Raw genomic sequence first — 16,767 nt, 5'->3', positions numbered from 1 at the left:
ATGTCTGAATACGATTTGTTCATGGATTACTTGGACCTTCTTGCAGTAGTTTCTTGAGGAAGCGTGCTGGGAAAGGTGGTCTCTCGCCATTATCATGTTCTCTAGTGATACGAAACGAAGACCATAACTCGTGTGATGTTACGTCATGAGCAGTGGCCAAAACGCAGCTTATTTTTTTCTTCATTTATTTTTGAAATGGCACAAAAATGTAAACCACGAGTACGTAGGTAGATGCACGTACACCGTAACAGTCTCCCGGAACGTCGTGAGCAGCGGGAAAACACAGCCCGAAAAACGTGTCCCGCTGCAAGTTTTCAACTGATGACCGATTCATTCGTCCCAGTGACGTCATCAGTGGGATAAAGGACACGTGTTATTACGAATGTCTGCTTGGTTTTCAATGTTAACATCATAAGTGGCTGGTGAATCCTTGTGATATTGTGAGAAGTAAAAGAAGTCCATTTTTCACATTTCTACCAGTGACGTCATGAGGGGCACAAAGCTTGTCATTGGGATGATTTGCCCAGCCTAGCAGCGACGTTTCGTCGGCTGATTAGCCGGTCCTCATTACAGACCTAAGCCGACGCCCTTCCCTCCGCAAGCGTTTTGGGCCGGAAGATAAAGAACACTCTGAATTTACCTCACATTGTTATCTCCTGGCAACATGGTGATAGTAAAGCTGTTATGACATGCTTTACATCGGGTCTTTTGCCATTATATTTGTGTGGAACCTCAGGTATGTAAACTGAGAGAAATCAGAACCAGGAAGAGCTCACAATGGAAATCACTGCTGTTTGGTTGGGACTTAAAGACTGGCTATGGATTAAAATTTACAATGGTTGGTATTTTTGGCAACTAAGACTGTTCGGCTAGGAAAATTTATTTTCTGAGTAAATGCAATATTGTTTTCCCTTGGGTGTTTTGTCAGTAATCAGCTCCTGTGAAAAGTAAAATTAGTTACCTGTTAGTTACCTGGCCATGCAACTTGGTGCCTGAAGTTTTGTCCCTCTTTTATGATTTCAGAAAGTTCTCATAGATATTGAAATCGTGAAATGACATTTTGATATCTTCCCATCCTTGGGTTACCTTATGCTCAGTTCCGGACATGCTAATCCAATTTTAATCATGGTATCAAATAAGTGAAAAGGTTACATCATGCCCCTATTTCAGCCCAGGTTTGAAATGTCATGATAAGTTACCTCCAAAGTACAATGCTGGACACAATAGGTTGCTGGGGCTCACCACTTTTTAAAAGTGCAGTAGTATAAATACTATGTTTGGTTCAGAAAATATTGATTTCAGTCATGACAGCATCTTGCACCAATCATTGGCTTTTCTTTTTGGAACTATGTAGCATTGCCTGACATAGCCTGGTGGAAGCTACTGAGCTACATTTAAAATAAATTAGATCATAATGATACAATGATTTTTCTGTTAAACAGACATTTATGGTGTAAATGACTGACTATTTTGTGTGATACTTAAATACCATATATGTAGTGATCTAAAACATTAACAGCATCAGCTAATACCTAAGCAGGTATAGACCCAATACTTACATATGCTGCTAATAAAAAATATAGCAGCTAATGTTACTAATCCAACACAGCATTTTGTGAATGTGCAAGCTACACCCTGCCTATAACTGTTGAATGATAATGGTGAAAAAATTGAATTTTCCAGTGCAATGTTAGGCAGTGTTGCATAAGCAAGGTTCAAAGTGCACCACAAAGCTCTTGTGTTTGACAAACCTCTTAGTTCTTACTACTCAGCTTATGTCATGCTTCTCCTTTCAGCCAATAGTTATCAAAGCCCTCCAACACTAGCTCATAGCATGGGGAAGTTTAACAACCGCAGGAAGCACTCAGGCCTCCGTGGCAGTGATGGCGGTGGCAGAGGAAGACCATACCACAAGCCCGGCCGGGGACGCGGTCGGGGCCGCGGGGCGTCCTGGACCTGCGCGGAGCCGCAGCCACCGCCGCCTGCCGCGGCCAATGGGCGTCTGGCACCTCTGCCAGCTGCCTGGCAGCCAGAGAGTGAGAGCGAGGAAGAGCCGACGGCGCTGGACGAGGTACTGCAGCTAGTGGGCGGCCGACGGCGGCGCGCTGTCGCCGTGGAGAGCGATGAGGAGGACTCTGAGGAGGAGGTGGAGCAATCGGGAGGAGAGGAGGAGGACGCAGTAGTATGTGCTGAGGACAGGCAGGATGAGGATGGGGCCGGGTCAGTTGTGAAGGAGGACGATGGAGAGAGTGGCGATGATGTAGAGAGTGATAAGGTGGGGGCAGAGGAAGCTGACAGTGCATTAGAGGATGAGGCCATGAGTGATGATGATGCCCTGGTGGAAGAGGACAGCAAAGCAGATGCCCGTGATGCTGAGGTCAGTGAATTCTCTTTACTGTCTATTTGATGAATTTTATGGGACTCATGGTATGCGGCAGAAAACCTTTCTTGAAATGGTGGATTTAATCAGGGCCTCATGCAGCACAAATAAGCTCATGCATTGCTCCCTGAGAGCTGAGAATGATCGCTTGCAGTCTATAGCAATATGTCCTGTTCATCAGAACAGCATGGGCTTCACTGGGTCATGTTTTGGATTATTGTGTGGTCACTGGGTGTACAAAAGTGTGGCCAATGCTAATGGGGCCGGGCGCGGCCAGACACAGCGCTCGATGCCCTAGTCCAAGGTCAGCCGCCCCACCGCTTCCCGCCCGCAGGACGCGCCCACCACGCCGTTTGCGCAGCACTTCGAGCAGAACCTGCCGGAGCCGGTGGGCGAGTCGCTGCAGACGGCCACCAGGTGGCAGAGTGAGCGGCAGCGGTGGCCGCGGCTGGGCGCGCTGATCGTCCAGCACCGGCCGGTGGAGGCGGCCGGTGCGCTGCTGTCGGCCGTGCAGCAGGCCGAACACGTGCGGCTGTTCAGCAGTCCCGTCTTCGGCCGGCACGAGCACCCGGAGGGGTACGGCGTCCGTCAGCAGATCGGTGAGCGGTGTGCCGGCGGGGGCGGGACGCCGTGGGGCTCGGGGACCGCGGGGGTGGGCTAGAATGTTTACTGCCGTCAGGAACTTCTGGGCAGGATGTGTATGTGTGGCATTGGCTAGGACACTAGGTGCAAGACCTCGTCTCCGTGGGAGACGGTGATATTTAGTCGCAGTGCGCCTTATCCGGAGACTGCGGGGACTGTTGAGACTGATAGTTTACTGTATCTGGTTTTGCATCATCAACAGCTTCCAACGTGGCGGTGCTGAACGAGAAGCTGTTTTCACGGCCTCTGACGGAGCTGCAGCAGGAGGTGCTGTCGCTGATCAGCGAGTACCGCGACCTCTACTTCCCTCACAGAACGCTACAAAACGAGGATGAACTGCGCGTGGTGAGCACGGCCCGCCTGATCACTGATCTGGCCTGTAAGAGGCGAACATGTAGCATGCGACAATTTAACATAAGTGCCCGCGGGAGTTGCTCATTGGACGGGTGACCGCCTCTCTTGCCTAGGATGTGGAAATGCATTCCAGTCATATGTGTAGTGCGCTGTTCTGATTGCACGGGCGCAATGCACATGAAGTAGGGAGCTTTTTGTGGGAGCGATCGTCGATTTATTCGCTACGAAGTGGCCCGCCAGCACTATCCATGCATGCAATGCTATACTGAACACCGATTGGGACCCCCGGCAGGTGTACTGTGCGCACGCTCTGAGCCACGTGCTGCGCACCCGGTCACGGATCGTTCACCACAACTCGAAGGTGTCGAAGAAGGACGACGTGCCGGACAGCTACCGGGACCAGGGCCTCACGCGGCCCAAGGTGCTCATCGTGGTGCCGTTCAAACACTCTGCATTCAGGTGGGTACCAGCTCGGGGCGGCCTGTCGACGCATTGTGCAGGCGCATGTGCGCGGGTCGCGTCAGCTGATGTCGCCGAAAACGACGCAAGTAGAGGGACCTCCAGTGATATGGTCCTTGCTACGATGGCTACGAGTAGTCCTGGCAAGCCCATTGACTTTCCGGATGGCCGTTTGCGACTGAGGACCAGTTTACGGGTCTTCCGTTCGCATTAGCTGGCGTCCGCTGGTGAAGCACGTGACGGTGTTTGGTCACAACTCGGAAACGGTTCAACCACACGGGGTTCGGCTTTTTCCCGTCTTCTAGGATTGTTAGACGACTTGGTCGTCGGCACTCATGGTCGTTCGTGTATTGACGTGTGTGGGCTCGCACGAAATTGGTGGGGACCGGACTTTCATCAGCTGGCTGCTTGATGAGCACCACTGCTTGCACGCTTTAAACGCATGGGAACCCTTCGTGCAAAGTGCAAAGGCGCCTTCTCCCATGTTGGTAAGATCTCAAACTTGTTCGGGGTATTTTTTGCCGCGTTGTATGACGGTTTTAGAATGTTCGCACGCTGCGTATTTTTAATCGACTGTTTTGCTTGGTAGAGAGACACAAGCCCACCGAATATTACAACGATTGCGCAATGACACATCACGTTCCACCCGCTTGTGACAAGTAATCTAGTGGACAACACCACTGCCCCGTGCCATAACCCCGGCCCTCCTCGGCGTGGCAGGATCGTCAACACGCTGATATCGCTGCTACAGTCGGCCGGCAAGAGCAGCGTGATGCGCTACAAGCGGTTCGCGGCCGACTTCGGCGACGGCGACGCGCCGCCGCCGGCGCCCGGCCGGCTCCGGCGCCCGCCCGACTTCCTGGCCACGTTCGCCGGTAACACGGACGACGCGTTCCGACTTGGCCTGCAGGTGAGGCGGCTCTAGCTGAGGGGCGGCGGGTAGGGGAGGGAGAGGTGCGGTGCGGTGCGGTGCGGTGCGGTGTGCAGTGCGCTGCAGTGTGCAGTGCGGTGCAGTATGGTGCGGTGCGGTGCGGTGCGGTGCGGTGTGGTGTGGTGTGGTGTGGTGTGGTGCGGTGCGGTGCGGTGCGGTGCGGTGCGGTACGGTACGTTACGGTGCGGGGCTGGGCTGGGCTAGGAGGGACGGTGCGGTGCAGGGGCTCATGCCCCTCATCCTGTTGGGTTGTTGGAAATTGACAATACACATGTAGAAACTTTCTGGAAATGTACTTAAGTTTGTCATGATTTACTCGCATTCAACCCTCGCATTGTGTGTTTGTTGTTCTTCTGTTGTTACAACCAATGCATTTTGTTTGCTATAACGAACACAAATCACCGCCTCGAACGCAATCCCATCGGGGTGCCAACAGGTGACCAAGAAAAGCATGCGCCTGTACAGCGACTTCTATCACTCTGACGTCATTGTGACGTCACCGCTGGGCCTGCGGACGGTACTGGGCTCGGAGGGCGAATCGGACCGTGACGTCGATTTCCTTAACTCGATCGAGCTGCTCATCATGGACCAGACGGACGTGTTCCTGGTGAGGGTCACCGCGCAGCGCGAGTCTGGCCGGGTCCAGGGCGCTTGGCGCGGAGAGGCTCACTGGCTACTCCGAGATGGAATGGCATTGTGACGTGCTTGCTGTTGTTGATGAGGCGTGAGTGACGGGGGAGGAGGGAGATGCTGGACGGGACTGTTTACTTTGCCGCCACTCTGAGATGCTGGCCATTTCGCCTCAAATGTCATGTTCTTGGTTGTAATACCAATTGTATTCGAGACGTTGCATTTTAGTTATGCTTACTTGAAATGTCGTGTTCCATCTCTGTGTTATCGTTTAGAGACATCTCGTATCCCGTGCAGATGTGTGTTGGATAGCTTCGAGCGACAGTCCCGTCCCTACTGCCGCTTTTCGCTGACCAGTGCCGATATTTTCAAGTGCAGATGGCCCCATTTGTCGTTAGCTGGCCTCAGGATGTATGGGTCCACCCAAACTCATACACCCTGTCTCACTGTGGCCCTCACTCTTGCCGCAGATGCAGAACTGGGAGCACGTGCTGCACCTGGTAGAGCACCTTCACCTGCAGCCGCGCGACTCGCACGGTGTCGACTTCTCGCGCGTCCGCTACTGGACCCTCAACGGCTGGCAGCGCCTCTACCGGCAGACCCTGGTGCTGTCGGCGCTGCCTACGCCGGAGATCAACGCTCTGGTGGGCGACCAGCCCCCGGCGTCGTCGGCGTGTGCCGAGGGCTAGCCTTGGCGCGAATACTGACCGGCTGCTGTAGCGTGGTGTCGAGCGCAGAGCGTGCGTGCTCTGCATTCACGTGCAGGCGTGTGGGTGCCATTAGAGTATGGTGCTGTGCTCGGACATGGCGGCCGTGGGGCCTGGGCCCTGAGCGGCGTGCTGTGCCGACAGGTGAGCAAGTGCTGCCTGAACTACGCCGGCCGCGTGCTCGTCCAGAACCCGGAGGTGGTGGGCTCGATTCAGCAGGTGGTGGTCCAGGTGCCCCAGGTAAGTGCACGGATCGGGGACGGCCTCAGGGGTGGAAGGTCATGCGATGAGCCGTCCACTTGCGTGTTGCGGTTATCTCAGAATCCGGTGTGTTGTGGTGGTGTTCCAGACAGCTCTGTGGGCCCTTCTACCTAATCCATTCCTGCAATAGACTGAATATAGCTGCTCCTTATTGGAGAGCATCCTTGGCAACCGTTTTTGAACGCTGGTCAGATTTTTGAAATATTTTGTTTTGTTTTGGACCATCGATGTAATGATCCCATGTTGCTGATATAGATATCTTTAGAAATATACTGAATAGTCTTATCTAATACGATTTTACTCTAAAACTGATTTTACATGAAAAAAACGGTGAACTGTCCGTGAAACACGGAGAGAGCGGGCGGAAAGGTCATCACTTATAACATCGTACTGTATCACGTAAAAGACACGTAATAGGCATTGACCTACCAAGTATGTGTCGCACGGTTTGAGCGTGTTGCGAGATGGGCCAACCTCCGACAGCGTCACTTTGAGGACCGTTGCTTTCTTAGACCTTCCTCTTTATGATGGATTCTCGTCAGAGCTCCTGAAAATGCCACCGCTGTTGTCAGGCATTCCACCGGTTCTCGGCGGAAAGTCTGGCCTCGGAGCCGGACGTGCGGTTCCAGTTCTTCGTGGAGAAGGTCCTGCCACAGCATCGAGACGTCCAGATGAACCAGACGCTGCTGCTGGTGCCGTCCTACTTCGACTACGTGCGCATCCGCAACCACTTCATCAAGGAAACAGTCAACTTCGTCCAGGTCTGCGAGTACACCAAGGTACGCGCCGACGTCGGGAGGGCGGAGAACTGACGCGGCATGTGCAGGGTTACGACGACCTAAGTGTGATGTGTGAGAATGCGTCACGGGGGTGTGTGTTCTCGAGTGATTCGGCGGCTGTGTTCCGCGTGATAAAAGACTCCGGTGATGTTATAGCCTAGTGAAGGACGAGGTTGTATAACTTGTGGAAGAGATTGTGCCCACCAAGAGTTGTTTTGGAAAGATAAATCAGAAATACTTACTGACACTCCTGGATGACACGATAGCTCTTTTCGTGGGGAGTTTTTTTATCTACGTAATGACATTTCTGTCAAGTTTTAGCCTTCACACGAAAACACTGAGAGGCTCGGGAGGGGGGAGGGGGCACTTACATGATGATAGCGGTTTAGTTTATAGCGTTACGGCCGGATCGAATGCACATAAACGATATAATTGTGTGCGTCCGGTATGCGTCAGGGCTTAACAATTGCTTTTGAAATCAGAATGTCTTAGTGCTTTAGGATATGTTAGTGCATCCCCAACATCCGAAGGAGATTGTCGGGAAGGCCTAATTTATTTGTCTGAAACCGGGCTCGCTCGTGATGGAGAACTCTTGGTAGCGGTTCTGGAGTTAATAATCTCGATGCGACATATTTCCGCCTTCAAATCTATGGCATGTGAAAGTTTGCACGTGTCTGCGCGTCTTCTTGCGAATGTTTTGTCAACACTTGTTCGCGAAGTCGTCTGCTTCCAGTGCACCCACCTGCTATCCGCGTTTTCGCTGGTAATGCCGCACCGGTGGCGAGTCTGCTCTGGTGCTGCTCTCTGGCTGTGGCCAGCGGCCTGCAGCGGGTGCGGGACACCAGCGCATGGGCTCGAATCCCACTTAAGGCTTGGCTTTTCCCGACGAGGAGGAGAATGTGGGCCATCCGGTGGCCGTGTGGTGGTATCGCGCGACACGTCAAACATTCCCAGCACTTTTCGGCTGTTGGGCGGATGCAACATTGACCCAGTGTCCTGGCCATGGGACCACGCTGCTGGCGGGGTAGGCCACGCATTTAGCCGCCCCAGGAAGGATTATGATTCCCATTTTCTTTGAGCAAACAGTTGGGCGGGATGCTAAAGTTTCCGTAATATAATATCGTTAGTGGGCACGTGTTCCTACGAAAGCAGAGCCTTTCGAAACGCGGCCGAAACGTTGTGGACTGGCAACAATCGGCTGATTTGTCCTTGTAGCTGGCAAGTTATCCGTTGCGCGGCTTGTTGCAATGTTCAGCAAGTACGACAATGTTTCAACTATTACATTGATTACGTAATTATAAGTACTTCAACGTTGCGCCTATTTGGTTGAACCGGAGCTGTAGGTACCTCGTTTGGCCGTGCTCAGGGCGTGCCGCACCCCGAGGCTTGACTTGACCTTACCTGATCTCGCGTCGCAGGACAGCCGGGTCAGCCGCGCCCGCGACATGTTCTACCACGGCAAGCGGCACTTCTTGCTCTACACCGAGCGCTTCCACTTCTTCCGCCGCTACCGCATCAAGGGCATCCGGCATGTTGTGTTCTATGGCTTGCCCGTGTACCCGCACCTCTACTCGGAGATCTGCAACCTGATGCAGGTGACGCCAGCCGTGGCCTGGGCCAGCACGACGTGGCGTTCTAGTTGTCTGTCGTCATGTCTGGTGATGAGCGGCGATGTGGTGGTGACGACCAGCGAGTCGTTAGCTGACGAGTGAACTCAGCCCACACAGGTGAAGTGGTCTGCCGCGCAGGAAGCTAGACATGTCCTGGGTACTTCGGACGTCGTGGCCGAGGCTCCCTCTTCCATCCAGCCTTAAAGACCTTCAGGTTTTGGCGGCCTCTGTCGAGCCCCTGCACAAATGACCCTGACCTCCATCTTGTAGGTCCTGTGTGCCTTGTGTGTGTTTGTGCATGTGTGTCTTGCGCATTCTGTGTGTATATGTGTGTGCCATAGGTCTTGTGGTCTAAGGCGTGTTGTTTAGAGCTCTGTTCGCACAATCCTGAGCGTGACGTTTCGTGCGCACCGCTTCCAGGAGGCGTACCAGAACCCGCGCACGGCGCAGGACGGCGCCGGCGTCACCTGTACCGTCCTCTTCTCACGCTTCGACCGGCTGAAGCTGGCACGCGTGGTCGGCGCGGAGCGAGCGACATCTATGATCGGCTCCGAGAAGCAGGTGCACATGTTCGTAACTGGGGAGTCGTGACGGCCGCAGGCGGGGATTGACCTGGCCTGGCCTGACCTGGCCTGGCCTGGCGTGGCCTGGGGCAGGGATGGATCGTTGCGTGGTCTGGTGTAATGACCGGTGTTCTTTTGAGGACGAACTGGGGTGGTGTTGCTCCATGAGGCGAGCGCTCTGAAGCCTACCGTGCCGTGAGACGGGCGCCTCCGATATCCGACATTATTGTTGCGGGATGTGCTGCGTTCGTAACCTATTTGATTCCTGTATGACATGCCATCATCAATACAGTTGTCAGAAGACATGTGGGTGTGTCATGACGCGATTAAGAACCTTTTTATGAGCAAGTGCATTTTGGCAGAAGCATTGTAGTCACAAGTCGGCCTTCCGCTCAAGTGCGTTATTGTACACAACGATTGCCATAGTTACAAAACGCGAGTCCCAGTACCTGCAGCTTTGCATCACCTCGCTTCGGTGTCAACTGAACAGCCTATGATAACTTGGGGAGGGGAAGGGCAGGGGCGCACGAATCAACTTTGCCAGTGGTATATCACAACGGTATTGCGAACACAGAAACGACACGTACGACACGCTAGCAGGCGTTGACAGATATGTCCGGTAGGGGCGCTAGTATACAGGGGACAGGTTATGTCAGCATTCCAGTCGACATGCGGTTCTGATGTGCACCCGTCCACCGGCCGAGAGGATGCGACAGTACCCGTCAGCAGGTCGTGTCGATATGTTCTGGTGATATTTTGACGGTTCTCGTGATATTAGCGACTGTTACTGCCCGCAGCTTTTTCTAGCATGCCTTGACAGCGAGCAAGTGACTTAGTAAAAACACAGGAGCCAGCATAAGATGGCACGTGCCGTCTGCCACAAGTCTGCTTCGGATAATTCACAATTGAATCCCGTTTGCCGGTTTTCGTGTGGGTGCTGTACACACACAGCAGCAGGCTAACCAGACGTCCTATGTCCCGCCTACATCCCAGCATACTCGGGCCTCTCCACGCCGTCGCTGCTGCGGCGGCGTCGAGCGGGTTTGACCACTCTGTTATCCATGGGCGTGTCGGACGAGTTGCGGTCCGCGCGGTCGCCGTTGGTGAAGCTGTGTCGGCTGGGGCCGGGTGTGCAGTACGCGGAGTCGGCACTGCACAGTGAGTGGGTGCGGCTGGCAGCCGGCCGGCCGCCGACCGCCGCTGCCTGTTGGGAGCGGAACATCGGGGTGCATTAGCTCATATGGGTGATATTAATTAGTGATATCGATAGCGCCGATTTATAGCGATATCAATTCAAAGGCGTCCAGTGACACCAAATTTATACAGATATGCTCTTCGATGTTTCCGATGACAACGGACTGTAAAACAGTCTCAGCCAGTCTCCCGCAATTAAGTCAGTGGAAAACCATTTTCTGAGCTACAACGCTGTTTGAGCCCGCGTAATTAGCTAGAGGCTGGATTAGGCCACAGTCCCACGTAAAGAGCAAGACGGCAAAGTACAACGTCTCGATAAAATACTTCGCTAACCAGCAGGCAAGTCTCAGACAAGATCACGTCCGTTCGCCCGGTCTCTCTCTCTCTCTCTCTCTCTCTCTCTCTCTCTCTCTCTCTCTCTCTCTCTCTCTCTCTCTCTCTCTCTCTCTCTCTCTCTCTCTCTCTCTCTCTCTCTCTCTCTCTCTCTCTCTCTCTCTCTCTCTCTCTCTCCCCGTCTATCCGTCCGCACCTGCTGCGTCCGTCCGCCGGCGCTGGCGCCGGCCAGCTCGTCGGCAAGGCGCGTGACTTCGTTCAGATCGGTCTCGGCGTACAGTGACGAGCTGCTGTCGCTGATGGAGGTCTCTTCAGCGGCGCGCGGCGCTGCCAGACGGCGATAGCCTCGCTCTGGCTCCGTGCCAGGCGAGACGGGAGACGACTGCGTGGCGCGGTCAACGGCCGAGGAGCCGCCGGAGACGGCCGAGCGGCGCGAGGCGGGCCGTCGCGGTGCCGCCGGCGCCGGCCACTGGCCGTAGTCGCAGCTGCAGGCATCCCCGCAGTTGCTGCCGTTGTCGCCTGCAGGCATGGTGAGGTCAGTCGCCTGTGTGACGGCGTCACGTCAGCTGCCGCGTCGCGGTGACCCAAGGTCGCCGAGCGCGTTTGACAAGCCCGGCCAGGGCAGCGGCCGACGGCCTCAGCATATCCACGTGACCAGTCCTGGTGGTCTGGGATCACAGACCCTACCCGGCAGCCGGGTCTGGGCCTTGCCCGCCGTCAGCACGCCCTTCAGCTGACCTCTGCCGGTGACCTGAGGTCTCGACCGTACCTGGCGAGTCGGGCCGGACTGCCGGCGGCCCGACGCCACCGTAGTCACACTCGTAGCAGCAGCAGTCCTGGTAGGAGCCGGCTGCCAGCGGCGGCGAGGGCGGCGCGCGGCGGCGGTTGTGGCGCGCCCACGGACTCATCGGCTGGGAGAGCGCCATGCCAGAGACACCGGGCGCCGACCGAGCGCTCTGGGAAGCGGCGAGAGATTGTGTGTGATTGGTTCTAAGCTCACGGTGTCGTTTGCTGGAGATTGTTGTCATGGCAGCCGACAGGCAATCCAATCAAGCTCTGGTCGGATTGGAAACCACCATGTCATGTGAAGTCTGACATGCTCAATGTATGACAGTATTTCGCTTGTTTGGCGGCAGTAGTTATTACTCGTAATGTCTTGCATGAAATTGCGCAATATACAGCGAGTGAAAGGTTATGCTCCACATTTGCAGATGATGAAACAAGCATCAGGTACGATAAAACAAGCTCACTTATAGCTATTGGTACACATTTAAGTGAAAAAGACTGCTCTAGATTACACAATTTCTCTGACTAATAGATATGCTCCTCAATACGTCATTGTTTGATCACGTCATCGTACCTTGAACAACATTGATTGAGAGCCAATTGGCGGCAGTTATGTCTGGAAATCGTGCTCACGAATGCCAGAGATGAACGACTCGGCTATCATATTTTGCTAGGCCTTGATTGCAGCATGGCTAATAGAATGGCATGACTTAATAGCGTTATTGCGGCGCCATGGTTGCTGTGTGGCCTTGAACTAGTCTACCCGAAATAGTCTGCATATCTTCTCGGGCGCGTGACTCCAAAACTAAACGGGTTTGAAGTCTTAAGATGGGCGGGCTGTGGACTGCACCGGATGATCTTCAAGATGGCTATTCCAGTTCAAAACTCAATACAAGTGGGGAACACTCCCTTTAAGCACGCAACTGTCACTTTCGCTATATGCCTATTGATAGATCCATCTGAGGCAACTTGTGACTGAACCTCTGCATCGAATTCGCCGTCTCAGCCTGACTCCCTCCGTTAACCAGCAGCGATCTGCGGCTATGCAATCCACAGCCCACCCCACCAAGACCTCAGCGCCCACCTGCAGGCCGAGGCTGTGCAGCCGCCTGGCCATGCGCGCCGAGCCGAGGCTGCGGTCGCGCGCCGGCCGCGGCGAGGCCGGCGCGTCGGCGGCGACGGCCGGTAGCGAGCCCAGCCGGCCGCCGCCGCCGACCACTCTGGCGCTGGCATACAGACCCACCGCCGAGCCGACGCGCGCCGGCGGCAGCGGCGCCGCCACCCCCGGCTCGGACAGCGCGTTCACGTGCAGGTGCCGGTCGGTCTTGACGGCGGCGGGGTCGGCGTCGGCGTACGCGCTCTTGTGGAACAGGTCGTCCCTCAGCCAGACGGTGTTGAGGCCGTCTTGCTGGGAGGGCGAGATGACGGCTGACGGCTTGGTGGCGGGGTAATCCACTGACGGGAGACGAGAGGCGGGGATGGGTTAACGTCGACACTTGTGAACAAATAAGAATTTCATAAGGTGATTTTAAATTTTAACGCCACACATTTTACAGCCTTGGAAGTATTTCGCTGTTCGACACGTCGCTGGAGGATCACACTGGGACTGCACACGCTGGCAGCACTACGTGGAAGCGCGAGACAACACGCCATCCCGGATACGGATGCCATGCTGGCACCGGCGCATGCCGACTTGTTGCCCCTGACCGCAGGATCGCGCCTGGCCAGCCGTGACTCTGTGTTAACGGCACGCTGAGGCTCGCCACGCAGACGGCCAGCTGGTCCGCTGTTAACTGCGCCTGCCGTGTGGTAACCGCGCTGAGGCTCGCCAAGACGGCCAGCTGGTCCGCTGTTAACTGCGCCTGCCGTGTGGTAACCGCGCTGAGGCTCGCCAAGACGGCCAGCTGGTCCGCTGTTGACTGCGCCTGCCGTGTGGTAACCGCGCTGAGGCTCGCCAAGACGGCCAGCTGGTCCGCTGTTGACTGCGCCTGCCGTGTGGTAACCGCGCTGAGGCTCGCCAAGACGGCCAGCTGGTCCGCTGTTGACTGCGCCAGCCGCCGAAGGGCTGATTTTCGACCCGAGGAGCGGTCCGCCGGACGGGTATTGGCCCCTTGTCCCGGCGGGTAATTGATGGATCGACGCCTCCCGCGCCGCCATTGTTTGAATGATAAATCGACGCCCCAAGTCAGGATCAGGTAGGCTAAAAATCGGATCGCCGTCGGCCGGGCTTTGGCACGATTTGTAGGCGACTCGCCCGAATTGGCCCGTCAGAAAGAAAGTTAACGCTTCTATTTGAGCTCCCCGCCGTAGCTGGCCACTACCCCGCGGGGAATTCTGGGACCGTCTCGTTGAATTGCCAGGCATGTGACGTCGAGTAGGATATTAGCAATGTTAAGTCAAGCGACTACTACCCTTTGGTGGATTTTGGTGTCTGTGTTTCCGCTTTGTTGGTTCCACTGCCGCTAACCAGACCCAGCTAACCCTCCTTTGCGCTTATCGCTTCCCAATCGCGATTTAAGCATGCTGCCGGGCTGCTCTGTGACGACACTCACGCATCACAGAAACGTCATTACGCCATATCACAGGGGTGTATGGATCATCTACCCGACTCATTTGATCATCGCCACGCTTTTGCTGGCAATAACGGCAACAATACCAGACGCTTTCCTTCCCATCGGCGCACAGACCTGACATTTGCCCGCGCCGCACTTCTGCCTCTGATCTCGTGCGTGTCCCAGCCACTCACGTGCGACTATTCCGGCCAGAGTATCCTGCTTGCGCTTCAGGCGACGGCAATGTAGCGCCAGCACGGCCGTGCCCAGTGCAAAGAAGCCGACACAGCTGAGCGCGGCCACGAGCCACGTGTCGAGCGGCGCCGTGTCCGCCGGCGGAGGCAGCGGCACGGTAGCCGTGGCGGCCGGCGGCGGCCCGGTGCCCGGCTCCTCGGGCCGGCGCGGCCTCTCCGGCCGCCACCAGGCCGAGAACGGACCGACCCCGGCGGCTGTTCGTGCCGCCACGCGAACCCGCAGCAGCTTGGCACCGCGCGGCACCACGAAGCGCCGCGAGGTGGTGTTGTGCGCGCGCTCCATCGGCCGCGCTGCGGTGGCGGTGTCGTCGCCGGCTGCCGCCGCCGCCGCCACCGGCGCGCTCTGCATGATGACGGTGTAGCCAGTGACGAGTCCGTTGGCGAGCCTGGCCGGCAGCGCGGACCACGTGACGGTGGTGCCGGCGGCGCCGGTGAGCACCTCCAGGCCGGCCGGGGCCGCCGACGGGGCTGAAACAGGCGGCAATCGGACCGGAGAGTGCCGAATCGATCAGCGCTCGTCTTTGTCACAAACTGCGGGCGGGTGATATTGAGAACGTTCGCGATCAAGATCCTGAATGGCCGGCTGGCTGGTTGTTGCGAGGACGCGGTTGAGATTGGTTTGCATGATGCATAGCACGGGGAGGCAGTGCTGTGACCACTTCTGCCTTTGGAATGGACAGTGGGCGAACTACGATAGTGTTCATGGGAGTTCATCATCGCGCCATGAATGCAAAATAAGTCGCCAAAATGAGCTCACTGATCTGCTGGGCAATGGGCTGGTACGCTCATCCGACCGTTAGCCCGGCAGTTTTCACAAACTGACATACGCCAACGGGGCCAACACGACGCCATTTCGTATCGCTGAGCTGCAGCTGACTGTTGGGCTAAAGTTCCCAGCTCTCTGCGGTACCAATGACGTCATCCTTTTGAGCCGCCACTTTTGAGTTTCATGGAACCCCTCGATCCGGAGTGCTCCAAACCTAATAATTATTCATAGAAAGCAGCTGCTCATGAACCTGAGAGTCTCCGCCCGAACAAGTGCCGCACATTTTTAGCGGGGAGCCTCGGAACTTTTCCGGCCGCTGCGCGACGCTTGCAGTCGCAGGATCCTCTCCTGGCGCTCGTTTACCCGCAGTTAAATTCCCAGAGTGATTACCATAACTCGATTAAACGGGTGTTATTTTCGCCTCTCCCAGACTCCGGGCGAGTTAGCGCTACCTCTCGCTTAAAAGCACCGAGTGAGTCGAAACCATTTCCGGTGGCCACCGAGCGGGGTAGCTTTGCTGCTTGAGTACCACGCACCCACGCGGATGAGCACCAGTAACACGCTTAGGCACTCCTGCAGCGCTCGGTTGGATACTTTTTCCGGCCATCAAAGGCGCGGAGTCCTACTGTCCACCCCGTTCGACATGTACGCCCTTCGAAGGCGCACGGATCCCCCCCGTCTGCTGCGCTCCAAGTGCTGTTGGCCCATCAAAGGCGCAGGAGCCCTGTAACCTAGCGTCCCATCCGTTCCATCAACCGTGCCCTCCGTCAACAGCCAAGCCCCCGGCATCAGAACGGCAGGCATTTGTCCTGACCGGCCGCGGACCGGCCACCGCCCTCCGTTCCGTCAGCAGCGCCCTCGGTCAACAGCCAAGCCCCCGGCATCAGGACGGCCGGCATTCTTCCTGACCGGCCGCGGACCGGCCGCCGCCCCAGGCGTTTAATTCCGGCCGGACCACGGCGTCAAGTAGCAATATCCTGCGGCAGCCCTCGGACAAAGCGACGCCAAGATGTTTTCCTCAACGCCCCCACTGTAATCGGCCGGCCGGCGGTAACAGGCCGCCAGAACAGCGACGCTCCCCTCCCCCGGCAAAGGGCCACTAGCGATCGCCACCGGCATTATGCCGCCGGCTTGCGCCAATGACGCCGCCGCCGCGGCGCCTCCGCCGCTCCCATGGGCCGACCGTGAGTGAAACACGCCGGCGGAATACGCGACGCGGAGGCCGACAATACGTCGGGTTGCGGCGGGAATAACATGGTCATATCGACATTCCGGCGGCCGGGCGCCGGACGTGATCGGGCCACCGCTCGCGACGAGCTGGTTATTGGGCGGCGGTGGCGGCACACGCCCCCGCTACCGCCCCCACTGCGACGCGGAGGTCCAGCTGCCGCTGACCAACCCGGCTAGCAGGACAGGGCGGCGCGATGTGCTGGCTGCGGCGAGTCCGTGCTGGTTACCAAACGAGTGGCTGTAAGTCATGCGAACCCGATGCACGTCTGAAACTTGTCGCCAACGGTAAGCGGCGCGCTAGGCATTAAATCGGATTAATTCGCGCTTTTGAAGAGG

General features: G+C 56.4%; 2 protein-coding genes across 4 annotated transcripts; one reads left to right on the top strand and one right to left on the bottom strand.

Moving 5' to 3' along the window:
* Positions 1 to 581: 581 nt before the first annotated feature.
* LOC119105543 (digestive organ expansion factor homolog) lies at positions 582 to 9,612 on the top strand. 3 transcript variants are annotated; one of them, XM_037229021.1, is made up of 12 exons: positions 582 to 736; positions 1,797 to 2,377; positions 2,715 to 2,979; positions 3,225 to 3,367; positions 3,669 to 3,835; positions 4,556 to 4,745; positions 5,203 to 5,373; positions 5,867 to 6,040; positions 6,248 to 6,343; positions 6,937 to 7,143; positions 8,562 to 8,738; positions 9,174 to 9,612. In XM_037229021.1, exons 1-12 carry the CDS (start codon positions 685 to 687, stop codon positions 9,342 to 9,344), a joined length of 2,394 nt encoding a protein of 797 aa, XP_037084916.1. In that variant the 5' UTR covers positions 582 to 684; the 3' UTR covers positions 9,345 to 9,612. The 3 variants fall into 3 exon arrangements, with proteins under 3 accessions (XP_037084916.1, XP_037084908.1, XP_037084902.1); XM_037229013.1 differs by lacking the exon at positions 582 to 736 and adding an exon at positions 761 to 838 and having other exon boundaries at positions 5,873 to 6,040; XM_037229007.1 differs by lacking the exon at positions 582 to 736 and adding an exon at positions 762 to 838.
* A 47-nt stretch (positions 9,613 to 9,659) lies between these two features.
* On the bottom strand, positions 9,660 to 12,103 carry LOC119105532 (uncharacterized). The gene is made up of 3 exons (XM_037228998.1): positions 11,613 to 12,103; positions 11,040 to 11,362; positions 9,660 to 10,520 (listed from the first exon to the last, which is right to left on the bottom strand). Exons 1-3 carry the CDS (start codon positions 11,869 to 11,871, stop codon positions 10,299 to 10,301), a joined length of 804 nt encoding a protein of 267 aa, XP_037084893.1. The 5' UTR covers positions 11,872 to 12,103; the 3' UTR covers positions 9,660 to 10,298.
* Positions 12,104 to 16,767: the final 4,664 nt, after the last annotated feature.

The sequence above is a fragment of the Pollicipes pollicipes genome, unplaced genomic scaffold, assembly GCF_011947565.3.
Source record: "Pollicipes pollicipes isolate AB1234 unplaced genomic scaffold, Ppol_2.1 Scaffold_2555;HRSCAF=2994_pilon_pilon_pilon, whole genome shotgun sequence".
Taxonomy (NCBI): Eukaryota; Metazoa; Arthropoda; class Thecostraca; order Pollicipedomorpha; family Pollicipedidae; genus Pollicipes; species Pollicipes pollicipes.
Note: the sequence above shows the minus strand (reverse complement) of the source record. Positions and strands in the feature narration are given on the sequence as shown.